Source organism: Zingiber officinale, chromosome 2B (genome assembly GCF_018446385.1).
Source record: "Zingiber officinale cultivar Zhangliang chromosome 2B, Zo_v1.1, whole genome shotgun sequence".
NCBI lineage: Eukaryota > Viridiplantae > Streptophyta > Magnoliopsida > Zingiberales > Zingiberaceae > Zingiber > Zingiber officinale.
Genome location: NC_055989.1, coordinates 101,255,347 through 101,281,203, shown reverse-complemented (window position 1 = coordinate 101,281,203; position 25,857 = coordinate 101,255,347). Strand labels below are relative to the sequence as shown.

General features: G+C 38.5%; 2 protein-coding genes across 3 annotated transcripts; both read right to left on the bottom strand.

Annotated features, from left to right (window-relative positions):
• Positions 1-69: 69 nt before the first annotated feature.
• On the bottom strand, positions 70-1,270 carry LOC122046526 (tetraspanin-19-like). 2 transcript variants are annotated; one of them, XM_042607263.1, is made up of 5 exons: positions 1,045-1,270; positions 814-913; positions 605-685; positions 416-517; positions 70-344 (listed from the first exon to the last, which is right to left on the bottom strand). In XM_042607263.1, exons 1-5 carry the CDS (start codon positions 1,209-1,211, stop codon positions 195-197), a joined length of 600 nt encoding a protein of 199 aa, XP_042463197.1. In that variant the 5' UTR covers positions 1,212-1,270; the 3' UTR covers positions 70-194. The 2 variants fall into 2 exon arrangements, 1 of the variants encoding a protein (XP_042463197.1); XR_006130303.1 differs by having other exon boundaries at positions 416-924.
• Positions 1,271-1,714: 444 nt separating this feature from the next.
• On the bottom strand, positions 1,715-7,136 carry LOC122046522 (protein tesmin/TSO1-like CXC 5). The gene is made up of 8 exons (XM_042607259.1): positions 6,542-7,136; positions 5,708-5,809; positions 4,486-4,663; positions 4,058-4,408; positions 3,572-3,675; positions 3,375-3,469; positions 2,279-2,683; positions 1,715-2,080 (listed from the first exon to the last, which is right to left on the bottom strand). Exons 1-8 carry the CDS (start codon positions 6,799-6,801, stop codon positions 1,866-1,868), a joined length of 1,710 nt encoding a protein of 569 aa, XP_042463193.1. The 5' UTR covers positions 6,802-7,136; the 3' UTR covers positions 1,715-1,865.
• Positions 7,137-25,857: the final 18,721 nt, after the last annotated feature.

Sequence of the window (25,857 nt, the reverse complement as noted above, 5' to 3'; positions counted from 1 at the left end):
CGTTCGTTCCTAATGTCTCCGTCAATTTATCTCAGGGTCAATACGAAATAGGTAAATCACGAGCGGCTATTAGTTTTTGGAATAGTGACTAGCACTTAAGAGAGACATTTATCTCGACTATGCCGAGATTCAAATCCCAAACATGATAACACTTTAAGTACTAACCACTAGACCATCTCAAGAGGACTATGCTTCTACACAATTGTAGAAAGAGTTGCTGGTGATTCGGATCCATTCGTTACAAGAAATGAGTATCCGAATTCATGCATAACTGCTCTTTGGCAATGATTCCTTGCGCGAGGTCCCATCGTCCTTAAAACTACTGCCAGCACCAACACATTTACCTGAAACATCATCATGAACCATTGCAATACGTCCCATCACTTCCTCAATAGAAGATTGCATTGATGGATACCTGTGCTAGAAGAACAATGACTCCTAACAGGCGGCAAATATATGCATGGAACGAGAAGGTGTCCACAAATTTGATGTTCCCCTCAAAATGTTCAGCGATCACCTGTTTTGAAGCAATTGACTAGTGAAAAATTAAACTCAATCCAAAGTCAGGACACACACACATATATTCGAGACTCATGAACCTTACCCTTGGCCAGTCTATCTCAAAAAGAATAGCCACAATCACCACAATCTCACAGAAAAGGATGAAGAAAATGAAGACTATATACTAAAGATGCATGGTCAAGTAGATGTTACCCACGTAGTTTCATATCATAAACATATCGTTAACTGTTAAAGAGAGTATAAATCTATGGGAGTAGCCAAAATTAAGAGACAAAGAGGAATAAAGGATACGAGGGAAAGGTAAATTGGCTCGAGTGAGTTGGATACAGCATGGCCGACGATGGCACTGAAGCAAACAACGATACCGACACCCAGCAACGTGTGAATAAACCTGCGAGGAAGCTAAGTGAATTCAAGATCGTGGTCAATTTCTTTATTTTATTATATTCATGTAACTTCACTTAAACTATCAAACCTTCATAATTAGAGGAGCAGGGAATATGCAAACACACATGTACATACCATGGTGCTGGCAGCGTAGATGCAGCGGCATCAAATTCAGCAACTGCTTGCTTCCATGCCTTGAGCAGGCAGAGTGAGTAGATGATGATGGCCAGGCCGCAAAAGTTCACCACAAGATTCACGACCCTCATTGCATTGTTTAGCAAGCATATCTTGCAGTACGCCATGCTGTGAGTGCTTGACTTAGGCTAGTCGAGGTGGCAAAATATGGATGAGAGAGTTCCACAACAGGAGGAAGGATATCTTTTCTTCCCCCGAACTTCACATTGATTAGTTGACAGGAAGAGTTGGCAGTGACAAGTGACAACACAAGACCTAACAGTCAAACCTTACCAATAAGATCTTCACCAACTGATATCTAAACATAGTTAACTATAAGCAATCTAAATGAACAATATAGTCTTTCATAGTTTAATCAAAAATTTCATTACACATTCAAATTATTTACCAATAAGATCTTCACTTTGTCCACTCATTGTCATTATTTAAATATATAATTATAAGGAAAACATTTGGAATTTGACCAATTGACTTGGGCCGTTCTGACTAGTGAACTTGGCCAAGTCAATATTTAGTTGTTATACAATTGATCTACTGGTCCAATTGCCGAAGCATTAACTCGAACTCATCTGGTTTAATTTTCTTATAATTATGCTTTCTCCAACAACACTTGCAAGCAAGAGAGAAACAAGTGATTGAAATAATCGAGCGTGGCTTGTATTACACGTCGAACATCACGATCATATGCTGTCAGAATAAATACACAAATGCGGTAATGTAATCTGCTCATCACTATACCTATCTATTTCCCGCTTTCCTACCTACAACTCGAGGTTCTCAGTTTTGGGTTTAATCTCTCCATTCTGCGAGATCGGCCGTCCTACTTGTTGATCATGGTTACTGGAATTAACAGGGTTTGGTTTTGATGTATGAGGTAGCTCTGCAGCAACTGTCGGAGCTCTAGTAAAACTGGCTGCAGGTGATCCATGGAAATCAGATGTGTCAGGTTTCCCAGTCGTGGATTTGAATCTCTCTTCTGTAAACATTCAAGAATCAAATTTCCGAAAATGTAAATTAGTAGAGAGTCAGAGGATCAAAAGGAAAATTCAAATAATGTGCCACCTTCTACTGTTCTACATATCGGAGAAAAAGATCTAATAAGAATGATGAAAGGATCTAGACTATCAATTATCTCATATACAGTCATTATATTTGCATAAAGATTAACATTTACCTTTGAGTCTTCCAGAAGTGACAATTTTACGCAGGTAGTTCCGAAACTCCAACAACACACACCTTTCTTGCTCTACAAAGATATCGGATGTGCTATGATTGCTGCAAGATGTTAGAGAGGTGCTAGGATATTGAGATGTCATAAACATTGTGTCTTGCTCATCGCACATTAGAGCTAGTGTTCCTGGAGACATTGGCCTCTGCCCATGCTGTGTGTCCTCACAGTCAGGGTCAGTCTCTTCTGCCTTAATTTTGTCTACAAGAACACTGGCTGAATTGTGATCTGTCGACCCAGGCTGAATAATTGGATCCTCTTGTCGCTGAGCATCTTCGTCTTGGTTTGAGGAAGCAATATGAGTTTCAGCATGCTCATCCTTGTCAGTTGAGAAATTTCGTGTTGTTCCCTCTGAAATTTTTTATTCACACGAAGAAATAAAAAGAATGTAGAACAAAGGATTAAAAAGACCATCAAGATGATGATTCACTACTGGCTACATGACCAGAGCATAGAACAGAAGTTCAACTAAGCAAATTGGTCAATTGGCAGACAGAATTCTAACCAGGAACTGAGGCAATTTCAGCATTGTATCCTTTTTTATGAGCAAATTTTACCATTAGCAAATAAATTTTCCAAAATGAGTGAATCTGGAAACATCTCCAGATTATCAATGCACATATATATACAAGTTAAAACTAGCAATAAAGCAGAAATAAAAGTGAAATTGTTTGAAATAGAAAGCATCCGACTTGTTTATTCCAACAATTTGGTGAATGGAGGAAATAAGCATTCTAGTCAAGATTACTGCCAATTTGTCCTCATAGTGGATAATTTGTAAGGCTCTCAATACAAAAGTTGCAACACAACTACAAAATTGCATCCAGTCATCTAATAATCAACCTTAAATGATGTTATCAAAGTGTTTTTAAGCAGAAACATGATGGCTTTTATGACAATCAATGCAGCACAAATAAACAATTTATACTATAGAAAGCCAATTTAGTCACTGCAGAGAACTAAATGGACAGTAGTAATTCATCAACGAGAGTGTAGATATATCCAAGCTGTTGCAACTATCAACTTGTGAAATTAAACATACCAGGAAAAGTTTTAGCTACATGCCCAGATACAACCACCAGCAGCTTGCAGAGGTCAGTTATGTGCTCCGCTTGAACTACATCCGCTAGAAGAGACCTTAGTGGTAACCAATCAAAGTCAAAATCTCAGACACATACAACTAAAGGCTCCAAATTGAAGCTATGAAGCAACAAGATCAATTAAGGCTAATATGTCTACCTGTAAGTGACTTTCGTTGGAGCTGTTGTAGTAGGAATAGTAGAATGTGTCACACGAACAAAGTTAAAAGAAGAAGCTGGAACAGAAGCCTTCACTTGACTAGCCTGATAATCATTAAAAAATGAACAAAAAAAAGAAGATAATGAATGAAAAAAATATATTCATCAAATTGAATATGCTTTAATAATGCATAGTGAACACAGACCAAAAAAAGTCAATAAATTATGTTGGCTTTCTAATTCTCAACTATTAAGGTAAGTACAGGAAAAAAGAATTGGCTCTTGCAAATCTTCATTAATTAAGGTCAATTCAGGAAAATGTTTGTAATGAATTAATATAGTTATTAAATGAAAATCACACAACCTTTACAAACCAAAAGCATAGTGTGTCAATAGGAAAGTCATTTTTGTTGGTTAGTTAATTAAAAAGACTCCAGAAAACCAAGTAAATCACGTACCTAAGATTATTAAAATTCAAGAAGCTCACCTGTGGGAGTTGTGAAAGTCTGTGAAAAGATTGATCCTTTACAGTTGTACCAGTAAAGAGGCTCTGGTTTCTCCTCCTCTTAGAAGATGGAGACATGAACCCTGAGGGACCAATAGCTCCATTCAGGGCTGCATTAGCCTGTTGCATGTAAAGCATGCTTCCATGGTTACTAAGAAAAAGAGCTTTCCTCTCTTCACTGCCTTCAAAATTCTTACAATCCATGCATTTGCAATTATCAGAGCACAGAATATTGGCTTGGAAGCACTCGCAGTACTTCTTGAGGCATCCAGACTTCTTGCAATGGCATCCTTTGTTGTGTTTTCCCACCAAAGGTAATTCTCCTGCCTCATCCTAGCATCCATAGCACATTAGTGTATGTCAGATTAAATGTGAATAAAATTTGCTTTAGAAAAATAGTGAAAGCATACCCTGCTATCCCTAGTTGTGTGAGGGCTACTACCAATCTTTGGCCTGAAGGCATTGGGATTGCGTTCTAGAATAGCTTCAATAGCTTCATGTCTGGCAGCTTCATTTTCAGCATTGTTACAGCAGTTTGTGCAGTTGCAACCATCACAGTATACCCCAGATGCAAAACATTCACAATACCTATAAAACACAATGAGATTCACTTAAAGATATTAAACAAACTTGACAGAAATGGATGATAAATATGACAAAGTCAGCCGCTTTAATCGGATACCAAATTGTGCTGCGACAGAAAATGCAGCTAGGGTGCCAAAAAAATGATTTCATGTAAAGAGGACCAATATAAACTGCAATTTATTCATGCGTGACATTCTGTGTGATACATACCATTGAATTTAGGGCATGGTAAAACAGGAACACAGTTTTTCACATTAAGTCATTTTTAAAAGAACCAAAATGAAGGCTTTAAGCATTAGTTCAATCATAACTCATGTAGAGATCCACCACATGCAAGAATGTAAATAAAAATGAATATTGTGTTGTTTTATATATGAAGGAGCAGTAGATTATTGTTGTTTCAATGTATTCTCAATTGACCTTTTGTTCTTGTTTTGTGAATGAAAGATGAAGGCTAGCTGCATTTAGAATGCAATCTCTAGATATCAGTAGATGCAAACTTTTCACCAAAGCGGTATGCTTCGTAGAATCTATCTTGCCGTGAGACTGGTGATATGGGCGCTTGGAGTGAGCGATATCACCTTTTTGCTACAATAGAATCGGTTGTGAATCCTCTTTATGCAAGGAGGTGAACATGATAATCTGTCCCCTCATAAACAATATCCAAAAACTACATCATGAAAGCATGCATATTAACATCAGAGAACTTTATCAAGCAGAAATTCTCAATTAGTTAAGAAACAACATATGTTTAACTTGAAAAAGGAAATGACACTTCTTAACTACTAAAATACACTCAATCTGTAATCAAAGTGATGTAGCTTCGAGTACTTCACCAATATTACATAATTTAAAGCTCTTTCAGCACACACCAAAAATGACATTACTTTGACCAATTAACCATGATATTAAGTACCAGCTTACCAAATAAAGCATAATATATACATATAGGAAATGTATGTAATATCGACAAAATAGCATTCTTGTAACTGGAACATTGAATATGCATCATAAAAAATGATTATAAATTTTACTCCATTGACTTACAATTTCAAGCATCTTGAATGTTTGCAGTTGCAGTTCTTCTTTCTAGGAGTGCCTTCTTTTGTTTCATATCCCGGTCGTGATCGTTTCTTTGGGGATTCTGGCCTGATGAAGAGAAAGAGTATGACCAATAATTTAATATCAAATGTAAGTACCAATTGACTACAATATTTGCAAGGAGTTTCAAAAATCTTCAGAGGACACCATACTTCTTATTTGATTGTATTTGCACATTTCCTCAGTAATGACATACAAACTCAAAGATTTAACTTAACCTATCAAGTGCAAAATAGAGGCTTAACTGGAGAAAATAATCACGCTATCCATTTTCACTAGTTGCTTAAAAATTTAGAGTTTACAACAAAATATACAGATTTTCCTGTTGCTGCATCAAGCTTCAAAATAAAAACTTTTAAGGACGCCCGTCCCTCAATTATCAATCCCATCCTTCAACGCACTTCTAACATTTATTTTTTCAAAACTTTCAAGGAAGTTTTTATATATTCTCGAATCGAATAACATTTCATTTTTGAAAATTGTTGAAGAAAGAAGATATTCTCAAAAAAGGAAGGACGCCCTGGCCTACTCAAAAATTGAAACTTGATTCAAAATGGAAATTTGGGAATCACAATGTGAGAGAAATCATAAATTGTAAAAGGAGAAGCATTCCTGAAATTAGAAGTGCGCATCCTAAAACCTTCAGTACAGGTCCCAAGTAGAAAATCCACAAAGAAGTGGCATCATCACAAGAAACCTAGCCGACGGGCGGGAAAGAAGCGACGGAACTACGAACGATCAAGCAACAACTACAACTTAATCCCATATAGACGAACTTACACGGGCAAAGGAACATAAGGGCGGGAGGCCGGCAGCGGAGACAGCGTCGGCATGGGAACTGGCAGCGATTGTTGCTGCGGCTGAGGCGGCGGCGGCTGTTGTGGCGGTTGCTGTGGTGGCTGCTCAGGAGGCACCGAAGCGTTTGCAGGAGCAATAGAACTCGGATATTCGGAGGTGGTGAAATCCAGCTGACGGACGGGCTTTTTCGGAGGGAAATCCGACGAGGCCGATGTGGGAGCAGGCGGATTCCCTGGCTCCATCGGAGCCCTCGAATCGGAATCCAAGGATTTAAACAAGGGAAGCCTCCAAAGATGCCTCGGAGCGGCCTCAGATCCCAGCGGCAAAACCGAGCCCTCGGTTACGTCCGGGAATCCAATCAATTCGCCTCCGCAGATCGAGAGGCGAGGCGGGGAGATCGAGAGAGGGAAGTGTCCTTCGGAAGTCGGAATCGGAGGGGGAGGAAGGAGAACGGCGGCGGCGCAGGAAAAGCGCGAGGTTTTTTCAATCGGATGCGGGAAATTTTGGAGTGGAAGAAGAATGGGGAAGGAGGCGAGGCCAAGACGAGGAAGTAAATAGCTTTCTCTTCTCTCTCTTCTTTTCTTTTTCTCTCTCTTTCCGCTCCGCTTGAAATCAAATTCAGATATTTGACGGACAAGATTCGAGTCTATAAAATATCGAACAGTTAGTAGAAGAGGAAAAGATCTGACGGTTAAAATTCATAGGTCTTGTTAGGGGCCGTCATTAGCCGTCAGATTCTATCAGATTTAATAATTCTTCTTGTCTTTGTTAAGATATGTATTTAATTAAAGATACGATATAATTGATTGAAATTGAAAGTTTAGTTGGATTAATTAAAAATTTTATTTTATTTTTAAAAAATATTAATTAATTCAATTTCGAATTTAAAATTTAAGATATCAATTTAACTCGAAGTGAATTGTTATAGTTTATTTGTCAATTCAATCCGGATTCAAAATGTTTTAACACTATAAAAAATAAATTATTTAAATTTTTGACAGAATTAATAGATTATTTAATATTTGAACCTCAGTTAGTTTTTTTTTTTAAAAAATAAATTTTCATTTAATCGATTATTGACTCCCAATAGATGAGTGACGCTTGAGAAAAATAACAGGAGGTTGAAACTCATCTCATCTTGCCGTCCAAATTGGAGAACGGACGGTAAGATATGTATTATCTTGATCGAGAAATAATAAACAATACTAACACGTGCATTACATAAGGAGTCTCAGCCCTCAATATATGAGATATATATATTTTTTAATATTAGTTTATAAATATAATATATGTGGATTGCAATTCCATATTGATGTACATTACACTACTTTTGAGTTTTAGAAATTATATATGTACTAAGGTTCTAAATAATATCAACTATAATCCCACGTATTATTCTAGAATTAACACAAAATTATAGAATATAAAACACTAGCATAGATAAGAAAACGTTATGTATCTTTATGTTATGAATAATATATTTTATTGGATGTACCTATTATTTACAGGTTAATTTTATATTATGTAACCTCTATTATCTTATTATCTCCCATTACTTTCCAATAACTCGGGGTACATTTGCCAGGTAGGATAGGATAACATAAGTGATATATATCTTATGAATTAAATATTATCCCATATTCTTCTCATTTTGTAGGTAGGATAGGAAAGTAAGTTATAATTGGTGTGATAAACAATCAGTGGCTCTCTCTCTCAAGGTATTATAAATTGAGTTGGGTAATAAATTTTTCTATCCCATCTACTATCAGATCTCACTTACCAAACATATCCTTAGGGTGCGTTTGATTCAAGTTATCATGTATAATCTTGGTTATGTGATTACCTGGTAATCACATAACCAAGGTTACGGGGAATAAAACATAACGAAATGTTGTTTGGTTCAACTTAGGTAATGCAACAAAAATTTATTAGTTTGAAGGTTTTAATGAATACCCTAGTTTAATATTTTACCGTATTACCCTCAGTTACAAAACCAACTATACATAATATTATTATTATTATTATTATTATTATTATTATTTATTTATTTATTTATTTATTTATGTTTTTTTATTTTTCTTTTTCCTGTATATTTTTTTTATTTTTTTATGTGTTTTTTTTATTTTTTAATGTTTTTATATTTTTTATATTATTTATATTTATATTTTTTATTTTTTTACATTTTTTAATTTTAATTTTTTTTATTTATTTTATTTTTAAAATTTTTTATTTTTTAAAAAATTTTAAATTTTTTATTTTTAAAATTTATATTTTTTAAATTTTTTTAATTATTTATTTAAAAATTTTTAATTTTTAATTTTTTTTAAACATTTGTTTATTTTTTTTTACATTTTTTATATTTTTTTCTCTTTTTTTCATGTTTTTTCTTATCGGAGGGTATTTTTGGTAAAAAAAAGTTCGTTAACCCCGGAATCAAGAAAAATCTTAGTTTTCTGAGGTTTTCCGATTCCGGACTGCATGACCCTTTTGCTGACGTGTCGGGCATGGAACATTACTCGGGAATCATCGAATACCTAAACCAAACAAGGTTTTTGTTGATAACCTTGGATGGATAACCAAGATTATTAAGAATAACTTCGAACCAAACGCACCCTTATAGTCATGGAGTCTTGTAACCTACAATATAGAAGATGAAAGGTGTATGAATAGTAGCTTATGTAAAAGAAATATGAATGGACACGTAAAAGGAAAAAAAAAAAGTGAACTTTTGCTCTTTAAATTACTCTCTACTTTAGCCTTATTTGTAGTATGTTATATAGCATTTTATAACATGTTATCAACACAAGTCTTTAGTCTACTCTCACAATACTCCTTTTTGGTTTAGCACCTCAAGTTTGTTTTGTTTCTTGTTTGTAATTTGTTTTATCATGGCTAATCTGGCAAAGCTTGAATTTGTGGCTCTTGACATATATATCATTAGAAAGAACTACTTATCATGGGTTCTAGATGCTGCAATTGATCTAGATGCGAATGGGCTTGGAGAAACTATAAATGAAGGAAATAAAATCATTGGTTAAGAAAAATGTCATTTTTATCATTCATCACCTTCATTAAGATCTAAAAAGTGAGTATTTAACAATGAAGGACTCATTTGTCTTATGGATAAATTTAAAGGAGAGGTAGGGTCCCAAAAAACCGTCATTCTTCTAAAATCTCGTTACAATTGGATGCACTTAATTTTGTAATATTTCAAAAGTGTAGTGAGTATAAATCAACAATCTTCCAAATCGATTCACAATTGAAGTTATGTGGACAAAAAGTAACTAATGAAGATTTATTGGAAAAAATATTCTCTACTTTTCATGCATCTAATGTACTAATACAATAAAAATATCATGTGATGCGGTGGTAAAGGAGCGCTCGTTCAATTTAGATCAGAAGCAGGGTTACTTACCAATGTGGAGTCAAAGTCAAGGTGGTCAACACCAGGGAGTCAACGAGCTCGCCCATAATGGTCGAACGGAGGTCAACTATCATTGCCGATTGGAGCAGCAATGCCCGATCGACAAATGGTTTCTCTGAACAAAACGCTACGGTCAGATCGTCAGGTCGTCGGTACGGATTGAGGAGTACGAGTTGAGGCCGACCGAGTGGAGGAGTCCCCAGCCGAGTGGTTACCCCGCTCAGCTGAGCAGAGGGATCATTGACGTATCTCTTAATATCATTCTCGGAGATAGTGCCCCTGACACAAGGTATAGTGTTGGTACCCCGTGGTAGTTTTGATGTGATTAACCAAGTCAAATTAGGTCATGTTGGTGTTCAACCCTGTGTCTAAGTGTGCAGGAGCTTAGGAGCACAAGAAGTCGAGCGGAAGACGCGGCTAGCGAGAAGGACAACACGGGAGAAAGTCAACGGGCTCGATGCATCTAAGAGACGAGATACTGCGGAAGAGTACATCGGCGGACGAGAAGGACGCACGCGGTGGTCCGAGAGATGAGAAGCCGGAGCGGAAGCCTGCTCGAGGAGAAGGCCAGAAAAAGGGTTTAGGTGGGCCTTATTCTGGTTGGCCGAAATCACTCAGGCGATCGGAGCGGTAAAAGAGCATAACGTGACTGTATGCGCTACTAGAGGTGCCTTCAAAGGAAGTTGAAGGCGTCTCCGCACCTTTTGTGGAAGGCGCCTTCTATGAACAGTACGAAAATACCTTCTAGCTCTATGGAAGATGCCTTCAACCAGACAGATTTTGTCGTTAGCAGTGGATAAACTTTTATCCACTGACGCTTTGCTGGAGGCGCCTTCCAGCCCTATGGAAGGCACCTTCCAGCTCAGGATAAGATTTTCCAGGGGCTATAAAATGACCCCTTGACTTAGGAAATAGAACACAACACTTGTAATTGAATCTTCTTGAGTTTTGTACTATAATTGAGTGTGCAAATTGTTGCAAAAAGACTTCTCCGCCTGAATGAGAGTTTTAGTACGTTTTTAACTTCCTTGGATTAACAACCTCTCCGGTTGTAACCAAGTAAATCGATTGTGTATCTTTTTATTTATTTAATTTCTTAATTCCGTTTATGCAAGTGTTAGATTTAATTACACTATAAAAGTTTGAGGAAGGTTCATTTTTGATTACAGGGATATTCTTGTTGGTGCAACATCCCTCAGGTCAAGGTTGACCTGGTTGACCATGCTGAGTCTTGGTTTGAGTTTAGATGTTTGACAATAAGAAATTGATTGAAGAAGAGTCAAGTAGGTCAAGGTTGACCGGATACTTGACTGGGAAGTCCTAACTGGGATGTTAGGTAGAATCGAAGTCCTGGTGAGTGAAGCCAGGCAGAAGGAAAGTCCTAGTGAGTGAAGCTAGGCAGATTGAAAGTCCTAGTGAGTGAAACTAGGCAGATTGAAAACCCTAGTGAGTGAAGCTAGGTGACAGTCCTGGTGAGTGAAGCCAGGTGAAAGCCCTAGTGAGTGAAGCTAGGCAGATTGAAAACCCTAGTGAGTGAAGCTAGGTGAAAGTCCTGGTGAGTGAAGCCAGGTGAAAGCCCTAGTGAGTGAAGCTAGGCAGATGGAAAACCCTAGTGAGTGAAGCTAGGTGAAAGTCCTGGTGAGTGAAGCCAGACAAGGGAAAATCCAGATGGATCAAGGATGATCGGACATCTGGTGTTGGGAAGTCCAAGTAGGTCAAAGGATTGACTGGATACTTGGCACGAGGAAATACAGATAGGTCAAAGGGATTGACCAGACATCTGATGGAAGTCCAAATAGGTCAAGGGAGTGACCAGATACTTGGCATGAATAGAAAAGTCCAAGTGGGTCAAAGGGATTGACCAGACACTTGGTGGGAAGTCCTAGCAGGTCAAAGGAGTGACCAGATGCTAGGCATGATGTACCAACAGGTCAAGGTTGACCGGATGTTGGTTTGAGAGACTTGGGACTTGGTTTTGGGCAAAAACCAAGTGCTGGATCGATCCAGGAGATGGATTGATCAGTAGATCGATTGGGATGCGGCTTCTTCGCGCGATAAGCGCTGGATCGATCCATGGATCGATCCAGGCGTTTTTCCCAGAGCACAGAGGCGCTCTGGATTGATCCGTGGATCGATCCAAAGCCTCCCCGATCGATTGGGAACATTCGAATCGATCGGGATCCGACCGTTGCGTCGGGTTTATAGCCGCAGGCGAACGTTGTCTTCGGCATCTCTTCACCGATTCACTCCAGATCTCTCGCCAGCTCCTCCACAGCACTCACAAAGCTCAGATCGCCAGTTCTTGAAGGATCTTGGAAGTTCTCCAAGTCAAGAGGCGGATCAAAGCCAAGAAGAGAAGCTAGGGTTAGGGTTTATACTCATTGTAAGCTTGTAAGCTTGTATTTCTTGTATCCTTTCTCTCTCTTCTTGTATTGAGTCTTGTAGGGCTTCTCCGCCCTTGGTAGTTACCATAAAGGAGAGTTTTACTTAGTGGAGGGTGTGTGTGTTGGTGTGGATCCTTGGATTAGTCACCTCTTGTGAGGTGGATACCAAGTAAACCAACCGTGTTAGCGTTGTGTGATTATTTCTTTGTATTTCCGCTGCACATCTTTGAAGGAACAAGCAACGCCGACCGCCGAGCGAACGCGACGAGCTATTCACCCCCCCTCTAGCTACTTTTGGTCCTAACAAGTGGTATCAGAGCAAAGCCGCTCTTCACCGGAATCATTGCCGGAAGGGTCAAGCATAACAAGAAAAGCTAGAGGGTGAAGAAGTTGAAGCAAATTCATCAAAAGTCAAAGATTTCAAGAAGCTCAACTTCAAGATGCAATTCCAAGATGGACTTGGATTTGACACAAGGGTGGCTCCACCGTACACTTCCACGAGCTTCGATTCTTGGAAATCAAGAATCGAAAACTTTCTTATGATGGAGATAGAGCAATGGTTTGCTCTAATGGAAGGCTTCAAGGCTCCAAGAAATTCAAAGGGCAAAGTTCTCAAGAGGAGCAAGTGGAGCCAAGAGCAAGTCTAAAGGTGCGAGGCCAATGACAAAGTGACCAAGCTTTTGGTCAATTTATTGCCAAGCACCATCCTTTGCAAAATTGGAGAATTTGAAGATGCAAAGGAATTATGGAGCAAATTGGCCAAGCTTCATGAAGAGATCCCCTCCACTGCACAAGATCATGAAGAATCCAGAGAGGGTGACTCTTTGGAGCAAGACCAAGAGGAGGACTCCGAGATTGAGAGATACTCAACCTCCGAAGAAGAGGAAATCCAAGAAGCTTCATCCTCAAGGGAATGCACCGAAGGGAACAAGGAGGGAGTATACTCCTTGTTTCATATTCAAGATGATGAAGCCTCCACCTCTAGGATTGAGGGGGAGCAATCCTTGGTGACACCGGATCGAGAAGAAGGAGAAGCTTCTACATCCGGGTCAAGTGAAGAAGAAGAAGATGGTGCCACCTCCAACATTCAAGAAATATCAAATGGAGGAGCAAGTGCCATCCCTACACAAGAAGGTAAAAATAGTTCAATTAATAATAAAAATCATATTATATGTTTTGAATGTAGGGAACATGGGCACTACAAGAGCAAGTGTCCAAACTTGGCCAAGAAGAATGGTCAAGTGGCACCAAAGGGCAAGGAGAAGCCAAAGGAGACCATTCCCGGAACAAAGAAGAGCAAGGAGCACATTGTGTGCTTCTCTTGCAATCAAAATGGGCATTACCGGAGTCAATGCCCTAAGGGGAAGAAGATGGTCAAGGCTCAAGGAGGGAGCTCAAGTCAAGGGGGAGCTTCTAAGGTAAAAAGGAAGGTAACTTTTATTGAACCTATCCCTTTACATCATGGTAAAAAGCATGCTAGTTCTAATTTTTATCATTTTAATGCAATTTACCATAAGAATAGAAAGCATGAGGGCTTTAAGGAAAAACATGTGGCCCTACATGCCAAAACTACCCAACCTAAGGCTAGGAAGGTAGATAGACACTTGGGCGGGAACACTAAGGATAATAGATACATGCCCAAGAACAAAAATGCTCATGGACCAAAACCTAAGGATTTAATGATAGAAAATCAAGTCTTGAGGTCAAGACTTGATAAAATGGAAAAGACCCTAAAAAGGATGGAAAATATGCTAAAAGGGTAAAATGAGCAATACCCAGGGCTAGGAGCACAAAGGTCATCCAATGGCCATAGAGGTTTGGGATACAAACCCAAAGCTAAAAAGGATGTGCCTAGTTATCATAGGGTTCTATATAGCTATGGAACAAACCCTAAGTCTAGAGGTCAAGTCAAAGATACAAGGGAAGATATCCCTAGAAGTGTCTTTGCAACCAAAGTGACTAAGACTTCTAAGAAGTCTAAGAAAGTCACTAATAAGGTCACAAGGGAGGATATCCCTAGAGTTGACCTAGAAAATGTGACCAAGGCTTCTAAGAAGCCCAAGAAGGTCACTAGGAAGGTATCTAGGGAAGTTATCCCTAGTGAGTACCTAGAGCATCCAAGGAGCACCAATAGGTGTTGGGTTCCTAGGAGCATCTTCTCTACCCCATAGATGGGTCAGAGAGTGTCAACTCCGATTAGAAGGGTAGTTAACCCAACTTTGAGGAAATTGACACTCAAGAAGCATTTTCAAGGTTTTTGTTAACCTTTGAAAATGGAATGGAACTAATGTTTACTCCTTGAAAGAGTAAAATGTGCCTAATGGTGGAAGAATTGATTTTGATCTCAAATGGCACATATTGGAAAATTCATAAGAACTACCAAGTTGGGATTTTGGTATGTTCTTAGGAAATTTAAGGTGATCCGGGCCTTAATTTAAAGGTGCTACTCTTGTGGAAAAATGAAATATGCCAACATTTGAGGATATGTTTATTTTCAATTGACATGTATTAATCAAGGGAATTAGAAATGCCAATTTAGGCTTTGGCATTTTCTTGAAGCACTTTAGGGCAATCTAGGTTTAAGTTGTAAGTTTAGCTAAGATTTTAAGGATACTTAGATAGTTAATCTAGGTATATTTTATTTATGCTAAATCTTGCCATGATTGTTTGCCCATCATATGCCATGACATCATGTCTATTTTTGCATTCATGCTTTACTATGCAAAATCCAAAAATACCATGTCATGACATTCATACATCATGTAGTTATAGGAATCTTTCTTTTGAAAGTTATTTTATTTTGATGTATGCCATAACATTATCATGCATTAGTTTAATTCCTTGTAATTAAGGACAAATGACATTTAACAACACTTATTAACAAGTGACATCCTAGGTGGATGTCTAATATCTTTAAAATACCTAGATAGATATGCATGATCCCTAGATTAGGGCAAAATCAAAATCTACATCTCACAAAGTCTATAAGGTGACTTGTATGCGCTTTAGTGCACATTAGATACAAGTGAGATGTTAGGATGATGAACAAAGCTCAAGATGTTGATTTAGTGCATTCTTTTGAGTTTTTAGGTTCATCAAAACACATAGTTATGTGTTTTTCCATCATTGGGAAAGCTAATGTACAAGTCATGTGCATTATGCCCAAGGAATATGATGGGATATTGGTTTTGAAAATGTTTTTAAAAGATGCTTTTCGAAAACCATGGTGAAGGCTATCTTTTGATAGTAATCACCATTGAATAGTTAGACACAAACTTGAAGAAAACGCTAAAGTTTTAGCAAGTTTTCAAGCTTGTGTCAATCTTTGAAAATATGATGTATTTTCATAGAAAACTATTTTTCCATGATTAAGTATGCCCTAAATAATGTCTACACGAAATTTTATGATTTTTGAATTTTTGTAGAATTTTCTAGGGGTTTCTGAAGTTGACTGAAATGGAATTTCAGCAACTATCAGAGCTTCAATCGATCCATGGATCGATTGTAGTGCCTGAATCGATCCGTGGATCGATTCAGAAGGCAAGTCTCCTGCGAGCAGAAGCTCGCTGGATCGATCAGCCGATCGATCCAGGTAGTCTGAATCGATCAGTGGATCGATTCAGAAAGGTTCAATCGATTGGAACCCAACTCCAATCGATCCAAGTTGCTGATTTTGGCTGGGAAGGTCTGATTTCAGCATCTTTGAACCTCTTTGAGTCTAGGTAACCATTCCAAACCCCCAAAACACATTTGTATACATACAAAGGGTGTTTTCATGTGAAAACAAGGATGGATTGGTTAAGGAAGGCTTCATTGAAGTTTAGGTTGAGGTTTGTTTTAAATTTTGAGTATTTGAACCTCAAAACTTCTAAATTTGGGTTTCCTAAAGGTTTTGGGGATTCCAAGTCATTGTTGGTGCAATGACAGAAATTACCACCATGTCTTTATGGGGATGGACTCTTTAAAGACATGAAAAATTATTTTTTCATGAACCTTGGAAGGTGGTTAACCTTCTTTAAAGAAAATGCTCATGTATGAGCTTTTGAACTTGTAATGGGGAGTGAATATCCTCATTAGTTCAAGTGGGAACTCAAGTGGTTAAAAAATGCTCAAGGTTGGGTATTTGTCTACATTGAGGGAGAAGTTAAGGATAAATGAAGGGTATGGGACCTTCATTATCGTGTTGATCACAACGAGTGATGTTGTGAACAACGAGGAGCAACTCTTCAGGGGGAGAGTCGTCAACAAATGGATTTGTTGATGTGTACCCAAAATTGGGGCATGGGTTGATGTGTGCCCAAAGATGGGTTGATGTGTGCCAATAGGGGGAGAATGAAAGGACCTGTGGTTGATGTGTAAGTTAGGCTTTCATTATCTAGAGGGAGTGTGCCCTCTTAGGGGGAGAATGAAGAGCTTAATTTATGTGTTCATTACCTAGTGGCATGAAGATTGAGGCTATAGGATTAGCCTAACTTACATGTGGTATTGTAAGTATTATTGTGGTATTGTCAAACATCAAAAAGGGGGAGATTGTTGGTGCAACATCCCTCAGGTCAAGGTTGACCTGGTTGACCAAGCTGAGTCTTGGTTTGAGTTTAGATGTTTGAAAATAAGAAATTGATTGAAGAAGAGTCAAGTAGGTCAAGGTTGACCGGATACTTGACTGGGAAGTCCTAACTGGGATGTTAGGTAGAATCGAAGTCCTGGTGAGTGAAGCCAGGCAGAAGGAAAGTCCTAGTGAGTGAAGCTAGGCAGATTGAAAGTCCTAGTGAGTGAAGCTAGGCAGATTGAAAACCCTAGTGAGTGAAGCTAGGTGAAAGTCTTGGTGAGTGAAGCCAGGTGAAAGCCCTAGTGAGTGAAGCTAGGCAGATGGAAAACCCTAATGAGTGAAGCTAGGTGAAAGTCCTGGTGAGTGAAGCCAGGCAAGGGAAAATCCAGATGGATCAAGGATGATCGGACATCTGGTGTTGGGAAGTCCAAGTAGGTCAAAGGATTGACTGGATACTTGGCACGAGGAAATACAGATAGGTCAAAGGGATTGACCAGACATCTGATGGAAGTCCAAGTAAGTCAAGGGAGTGACCAGATACTTGGCATGAATAGAAAAGTCCAAGTGGGTCAAAGGGATTGACCAGACACTTGGTGGGAAGTCCTAGCAGGTCAAAGGAGTGACCAGATGCTAGGCATGATGTACCAACAGGTCAAGGTTGACCGGATGTTGGTTTGAGAGGCTTGGGACTTGGTTTTGGGCAAAAACCAAGTGCTGGATCGATCAGTGGATCGATCCAGGAGATGGATTGATCAGTGGATCGATCCAGGCCTTTCCTAAGCGAACAGAGAGCCTCTGGATCGATCCGATCCAGATGTCCCAATCGATCAGTGGATCGATTGGGACGCGGCTGCTTCGCGCGATAAGCACTGGATCGATCCATGGATCGATCCAGGCGTTTTTCCCAGAGCACAGAGGCGCTCTGGATCGATCCGTGGATCGATCCAAAGCCTCCCCGATCGATTGGGAACATTCGAATCGATCGGGATCCGACCGTTGCGTCGGGTTTATAGCCACAGGCGAACGTTGTCTTCAGCATCTCTTCACCGATTCACTCCAGATCTCTCGCCAGCTCCTCCACAGCACTCACAAAGCTCAGATCGCCAGTTCTTGAAGGATCTTGGAAGTTCTCCAAGTCAAGAGGCGGATCAAAGCCAAGAAGAGAGTTAGGGTTAGGGTTTATACTCATTGTAAGCTTGTAAGCTTGTATTTCTTGTATCCTTTCCCTCTCTTCTTGTATTGAGTCTTGTAGGGCTTCTCCGCCCTTGGTAGTTACCATAAAGGAGAGTTTTACTTAGTGGAGGGTGTGTGTGTTGGTGTGGATCCTTGGATTAGTCACCTCTTGTGAGGTGGATACCAAGTAAACCAACCGTGTTAGCGTTGTGTGATTGTTTCTTTGTATTTCCGCTGCACATCTTTGAAGGAACAAGCAACGCCGACCACCGAGCGAACGCGACGAGCTATTCACCCCCCCCTCTAGCTACTTTTGGTCCTAACAATTCTCCCCCTCTAGCCAGCCACTACCGAGATCAACAAGTGGTATCAGAGTCAAGTTCGCTTCAGGAGGACTAACTGCCGAATGAAGCATACGAGATGGCCGAATCAAGCATCTATCCACCAAAGTTTGAGGGGGATTTCACCAACTAGAAAAAGAATGTGGAGGTATTTTTCAAAACTGATTTCGATTTGCTTTTAATAATGGAATTTGGTTTTATAGCACCCGAAGACAAAGAAAAATACCACTGGACCAAAAAGGAGCAGGTCGATTTGGTAGCAAATGACAAAGTAGAGTTTCATCTACTAAGAGTCTTACCACTACAAGAAGTCAACCAGATCGAAGCCTAAGTCTGTGAAGGAGCTCTTAGAGAAATTCCTAGAACTACACGAAGGAACCTTGAAGGTGAAACTCGCGAGACGGGATCTGCTGAGAAACCAAATCAGCAACATCAAACTGGAAGAAGGCAAAACCGTTGCACACCTTCACTCAAGGATCAAAGAGCTCATCACTAGACTCACGAATCTCAGAGAAAAGGTAAGTAACCGAGATTCGATAAGGTACGCTCTTAACTCATTCCCTAGAAATACTGAATAAGCATCATTAGTAAATGTTTATTCTATATCTAAGGATCTCGATTCAACTACTTTAGAATAATTATTTTCAACTTTTGAAGTCTATGAAATGAGATGTGCAGGTCCGAAGAAGGAGCATAACATTGCCTTAAAGGCAAAGGCAGACGAACAAAATTCAGAATCTTCTCTCGATGATAATGAAACAGCACTGATGGTACGTAAATTTAAAAAGTTATTTAAAACTAAAAAATTTAATCAAGTGCAGGGTAGAAAAAGAAGGATAAGATGTCACCACTGCAATGAAGAAGGACATATGAAAGATAATTGCCCTAAATTGAAAGACAAGGATAAGAGCAAGAACAAGAAGCCGACCCAAGCAAACAAGTACAAGAATATAAAGGCGACGTGGGATGAAACGTCATCTAAATTAGAAACTGAAGCCATCGCCGGACTTGCGCTAGTGGTAACACTAAGAAGAAGGAGACGAAATAAGCTCATCCGAAATGAGCATCGAAAGTATCAATGAAGAGGGAGTGACATCGGAAGAACGTAGTACTTCAGGGGGAGCTTTGAATCATGGGATCAATAAGGTAAGTCAAGTACGGTCTCTTCCTTCTGGCAAGTTATTTCAGTTTATAAAACTATTAACTAAAAATAATTGTAAATTAGAAAAAGAAATTAAAGAATTAAAATCAGCTCTAGCTAAATCTTGTCGATTAGAAGAATTTGATAAAATAAAAAATAAAAATGAAAGCTTGAAAAATGGAATGGGTGATGCTTTGATTATCCGAAGTTGAGTTCAACCGAACACAACTCCAACCTTCTCCTCGAGCTAGCTTCTACTCCGGTTTTTCGTCTCTCAAAAGTGTCATGCGCATTCTTCTCATCCGTCGGTGTACTCTTCTATAGCTTTTCATCTCTTGGATGTATCGAGCCTGTCGACTCGCTTCCTGTACTATCATTCTCATCCGCTGTATCTTTTGCTTAACTTCTTGTGCTCCTAAGTTCATGTACACTTAGACACAAGACATTAAATACAAATAATACCTAACTTTAACTCGGTTGACCACATCAAAACTATCTTGGGGTACTTACACAGTCGACTGGTCCACTTCGGTTGAGAGAATAAAAATATTCTATTCTCTTCCAATCAACTAGTACCAGTCGATTGATGAAGACATCAGTCAACTTTTCACCTTGGCTGAGCAAATAGAAGCTCAATTGCTGAACTTGCTATTTCTCAACCATCAGTCGACTAGGACATACATCAGTCAACTGGTAAACCCTAATCTTAGAATTTTACCCCGAGTACAATCTCTCAGCACTAGTCCTCGCCCACACAACTTTGACATTGTCTTTTAGCCTCCTCCATCATCCTTGCATCCCTCAAATGCTTTCTTATCCTTTACGCTTTGCCTTCAAGAGCTTCCTTCAGCCTTGTCCTATGTTGTCAGATCTTCCATTGCCAAGGGGATCTTCACCTCCAGAACTTCAACCTTGCTAAGAACTCCTCGCTCCGGGACTTCATCCTTGCCAAGAGCTCCTCGCTTCGGGACTTTATCCTTGCCAAGAGCTCCTCGCTCCAGGACTTCATCCTTGCCAAGTCACAATTGGACTTACGTTGCCAAGACTCACACCGCCAAGCCTCCACACTTGGATTTGCCTTGTTGTACTTGCATCCTGCATACTCACAATGCATATCAAATACAATAAATAATCTAACTTAAACCTTTACCCAAACATCAAAATCTAGGGTCACACTGATTGCTCAAACAACCATTGCATTTAAGAACAAAGCTCCCAGTATCTGCTTACAAACATGGTATTTTGCATGCTGCAATATTAATTTGCATCAGACCAACAAATTATAATGATTTTTCTCCCCAACAAATCGTTTTTGTCCAGAACTAGATATTTCCTATCTCAGAATTTTTTGATGTTTGGTCTATATTCTAATAACTCCACCACAACGGACAAAGATGGGACCTCAAAGGAGGTTGGGAATATATGTTGGGTATGAATCTCCATCTATAATAAAGTTTATTGAGCCAAAAATTAGAGATTTATTTATGGCTCATTTTGTTGATTGTCATTTTGACGAATTCATATTCCTTGTATTAGGGGAAGATAATAAATAGTCTGTTAAGAAAATTAATTGGAATGAATTATTATTATCTCATTTTGATCCTCATACAAGAGAATGTGAACTAGAAGTTCAAAAGATAATTCATTTATACTGTTTAACAAATTAATTGTCAAATTCTTTACTGACCCACAATGGGTGACCAAATCACATGTACCAACTGCTAATGCTCCAATTTGAATTAATGTCCATGAAGGGCTAACTACTATTAATAATGAATTAAAGGCATAGTTAAAATGTGGTAGACCAATTGGTTCCAACGATAAAAATTCTCAAAAGTGAAAAAGAGCCAATAATGTTGATGGTCAAATCGAGGTACAAACTCCTGAAGAGTTTCCCAACATGACAAATAATAAACTTCTAAAAGAAGTTTAGGTACTTGAAAATTATGATAATCATGATATCTCAATTAATTATGTTGTGACTGGGGAAAGATGAAATCGATGTGCAATTGACGTCAATGATAAATTTGTCTATGCTATAGCAGTTGCAATACTAAATGAAAATGAGGGTCATGAGCCAAAGTGTGTTGATGAATGCATACATAGAGATAATTGGTGAAATTGGAAAGATGCAATTCAAGCTGAGTTAGACTCATTGGAAAAACGTAAAGTTTTTGGGCCCGTAACACGCACACCTAAAGATGTGCAACCAGTGGGGTATGAATGGGTATTTGTGCAAAAATGAAATAAGAAAAAGGAAATTGTACGATATAAGGTACAACTTATTGCATAAGGTTTTTACCAAAGACCGAGTATTGATTATGAGGAGACATATTCTCCTGTGGTAGATGTGGTAATTTTTCATTATTTATTTAATCTGGCTACAAATGAACGACTTGATATATGTCTTATGGATGTTGTGACAACCTATTAATATGGCTCACTTGATACTAATATTTATATGAGAATCCCTAAAGGATTTAAATTTCTTAAAGGACATGATTCTAATTCTCGAGAACTTTATTTGATTAAATTATGCAAATCTCTTTATGGTTTGAAGTAAGTTAGACGCATGTGGTATAATCAACTTGGTGAATCTTTGATAAAACAAGGCTATATGTATGATCTCATTTGTCCATGCATTTTTATTAAGAGATTTGAATTTGTTATCATTGTTGTTTATGTTGATGATTTAAATATGGAACTCATGAAGAGATTGAAAGAGCTATTATTTATTTGAAGCAAGAATTTGAAATGAAAGACCACAAAATTTTGTCTTGGTTTGCAAATGGAACACTTAGAAAATGACATCTTTTTACATCAGTCGGCTTATACAACCAAAGTACTTAAAACATTTTATATGGATAAAGCACATCTGTTGAGCACACCTATGATGGTAAGATCATTTGATGTGCATAAAGACCCTTTTCAACTCCATGAAAGTGATAAAGAATTACTTGGACTAGAAGTATCATACCTTAGTGCTATTGGAGCATTAATGTATCTTGCAAGTCATACATCTCTTGATATATCATTTCTCGTGATTTTACTTGCAAAATATAATTCTTCACCGTCACAAAGACATTGGAATGATGTTAAACATATTTTTCGATACAGTATACCGCACATACTATACTGAAATATACTAAACTATACCAATTTAATGGTATATCGAAAATTTTGATACGGTATAATGTTGTACTGAAATTTTCGATATCAATATCGGTATAACATTTATATCAAAATTTTTAATATACTGCACCGATATCAAAATTTTACACTAAACGGTATGAAATTTAACCACATCGAAAATTCAATATAGTATCGATATGATTTTTATGTATACTGAATATTTTGGTATAATATACAATATAGAAAACAAAATTTGGTAATTTCGATATGCCACCCTACTTATAGGTAATGCAAATGCTAGATATTTATCTAATCCTCATAATGCTCGATCACAAATGGGGGTATGTATTTACATGTGATGGTACAATTATTTCTTGACGTTTTATGAAACAAACTATAGTTGCTACTTCTTCTAATCATGCTGAATTAGTGGTGATTCATGAAACAAGTCGATAGTGTGCTTTGTTGAGATTTGTTATCTATCATATTCGAGTAACATGTGGCCTACTGCCAAACAAAGAAGTACCTACTGTATTGTTCGAAGATAACTATTTGTATTACTCAATTAAAGGAAGGATACATCAAAGGCGATGGAACAAAATATATTTCACAAAATTCTTTTTCATTCATGATCTTACAAAATTAGTATTCAGCAAATTCATTTGAGTGACAATTTGGCGGACTTGTTCATAAAATCACTACTTACTTTAACATTTGAAAAGCTAATTCATAAGATTGGAATGATGATTGAAAGATGTTAAATGACATGCTCAAGAGGGGAAGTTATACACTGTACTCTTTTTTCCTTAACTAATTTTTTCCCATTCGATTTTTTGGTAAGGTTTTTAACGAGGCAATGTTACATTTCAAAGATGAACATCCAAGGGGGAGTATTATGAATAATATATTTTAATGGATGTCCATATTATTCACATGTTAATGTTACAAGATGTAACCTCTATTACCTCATTATCCCCGATTACTCTCCACTAACTCTCATAGTTATGGAGTCCCGTAACTTCTAATGTGGAAGATGAAAAATGTATACATTAAGCCTATAAATACTAGCTTATGTGACAGAAATATGAGTGGACAAAAATGAAAAGAAGTGAACTCTCTCTAAATTACTCTCTACATAATCCTTATTTATAGTATGTTATGTAGTATTTAATAAGAATGCATTAATTTTTTATAATTGTAGTTGAATATTTTTTGAAGTTTTGTGTACAACATTAATTGGAATCACCAATTGAATCTATATGATGCGGTGAGTAGAGGAGAAGGCACTTGGAGAGGAGGGTATTTTCAAAATTTCACTTTTTCTTTTCTTTAAGAGTGTGTTTGATTCAAGCATACCCTAAGTTATATGATTACCTAGTAATCACATAATTAAGATTATAGTCTTCCATGCACTATCTCAGCTAGTGGCTCACGCGAAGAACATCAGCCAGCCCAGCTATGACATGTTCTCACTAAAAAAATCTGCAATATTGCTTCCACCAGAGAACAATGGCAGCTCTGATATATCACCCTCTGTCGATAATATGGCAGAGACTAACTCGTTAACCATAGTTCTACTTTTTGTCAAGATAGAAACTAAGCCCCCTTTCAAACTAATCGAGTATCTCATGTGTAAACTCCTTGGCCAAAGTCTTTGTAAAAAATATCATGTCGAATAAGAAATAAACACATCCTAATAAGAAACCAGACTCAACTTAGGAGGAAAACTTTGCGTCAAATGGTTTCATCGTGGACGAAGTATACAAGAAGGCTGGCAACTCGATTGAGTCTTTTCCCCTAGTAAAGTAAAGAAAACGAAGAATACACATTGAGTAAAAAAGTTACTTACATGTGTTTAAAATAAATAAAGCTTTAAAAAAGTACACATTTAGTCAAGCTCCATATTGAACTTTGCTAGAAACCAAAACTAACAAAGAAGAATTGCCAAAAGTGTCAAGAAACGAATAGAAAATGAGAACTAAGAAAATCATGCCGCGACGATATGATCTTTGGGAGAAGATGGGGAGACCCGCCCGGTGGGGAATCGAGCTCTGTTGTGCCCAAAGGGTGTCCACATATCACCACAATAGTATGATATTGTCCACTTTGGGCATAGACCCTCATGGCTTTGTTCTTAGGCTCTCCCCAAAAGGCTTCATGCCAATGGAGATATCCTGCATCCTTTTAACCCCATGATCTTTACCAAATCTTTTCAATGTGGGACTTTGATTGAAACCCAACAATCCTCCCCTCAAACGAAGGACCACAATTACTTTCATAGTCCGGGCCTCCCCGCGAGCATCCGGTCATCCTGACCTGCTCTGGGCCTCCCCGCAAGCATCTGTGCTTGGTCACCTTGACCTACTTCGGGCTTACCTGCGAGCATCCGGCCACCCTGACCTATTCGCCTCACTGCAAGTACCTGGTCACCCTGACCTGCTCCAGGCCCCCCCCGCAAGTACTCGGTCATCTTAACCTGCTTCGGGCCTCCCCGTGAGCATCCGATCACCCTGACCTACTTGCCCCCTGCAAGTATTCGGTCACCTTGATATGCTCCCGGCCTCCCCGCTAGCATCCATGCTCTGTCACCTTGACCTACTCCAGGCTTCCCGCGAACATCCGGTCACTCTGACCTACTCCGGGCCCACCCTCAACTTCGTTCAAGGTCATCCCACTTGGCATCTGGTCTAGACCATGACTCTGATATTATTTGTTGTGCCCAAAGGATGTCCACATATCTCCACAATGGCATGATATTGTCCACTTTGGGCTTAGGCCCTCATGGCTTTGTTCTTGGGCTCTCCCCAAAAGGTCTCATGCCAATGGAGATATCTTGCATCCTTTTAACCCCATGATCTTTACCAAATCTTTCCAATGTGGGAATTTGATTGAAACCCAACAAGCTCCATGCCAGCAATGACGCGAAGCCAATTCCAGCAACTCCAGGTCCGCAATGGCGAGCTTCCCTGACCCAGGGTGGTGTAAACGAGAAGAAAGGGCAAGATCGGAGGATAACAACCCCTAATTGAGATCCGATGAACCAGCTATGATGAAATCGCAAAAAGCCCCGACATTTTGTGGCTTCACTCCTAGATAACTCACAAGTAGGATTGTTAGGTGAACAATAAAAAATCAGGTGCTTGTGAAGCAGATT

Excerpts from the sequence above, each read along its gene's own strand:
- LOC122046526 (XM_042607263.1), bottom strand. The coding sequence starts at position 1,211 with ATGGCGTACTGCAAGATATGCTTGCTAAACAATGCAATGAGGGTCGTG. Across the intron at positions 686-813 it reads AGCCAATTTACCTTTCCCTC|TATATAGTCTTCATTTTCTT; the intron begins GTATCCTTTATT and ends ATGCATCTTTAG. Across the intron at positions 518-604 it reads TTGAGATAGACTGGCCAAGG|GTGATCGCTGAACATTTTGA; the intron begins GTAAGGTTCATG and ends GCTTCAAAACAG.
- LOC122046522 (XM_042607259.1), bottom strand. The coding sequence starts at position 6,801 with ATGGAGCCAGGGAATCCGCCTGCTCCCACATCGGCCTCGTCGGATTTC. Across the intron at positions 4,664-5,707 it reads CATTCAAGATGCTTGAAATT|GTATTGTGAATGTTTTGCAT; the intron begins GTAAGTCAATGG and ends TGTGTTTTATAG. Across the intron at positions 3,470-3,571 it reads CCAACGAAAGTCACTTACAG|GTCTCTTCTAGCGGATGTAG; the intron begins GTAGACATATTA and ends GTTACCACTAAG.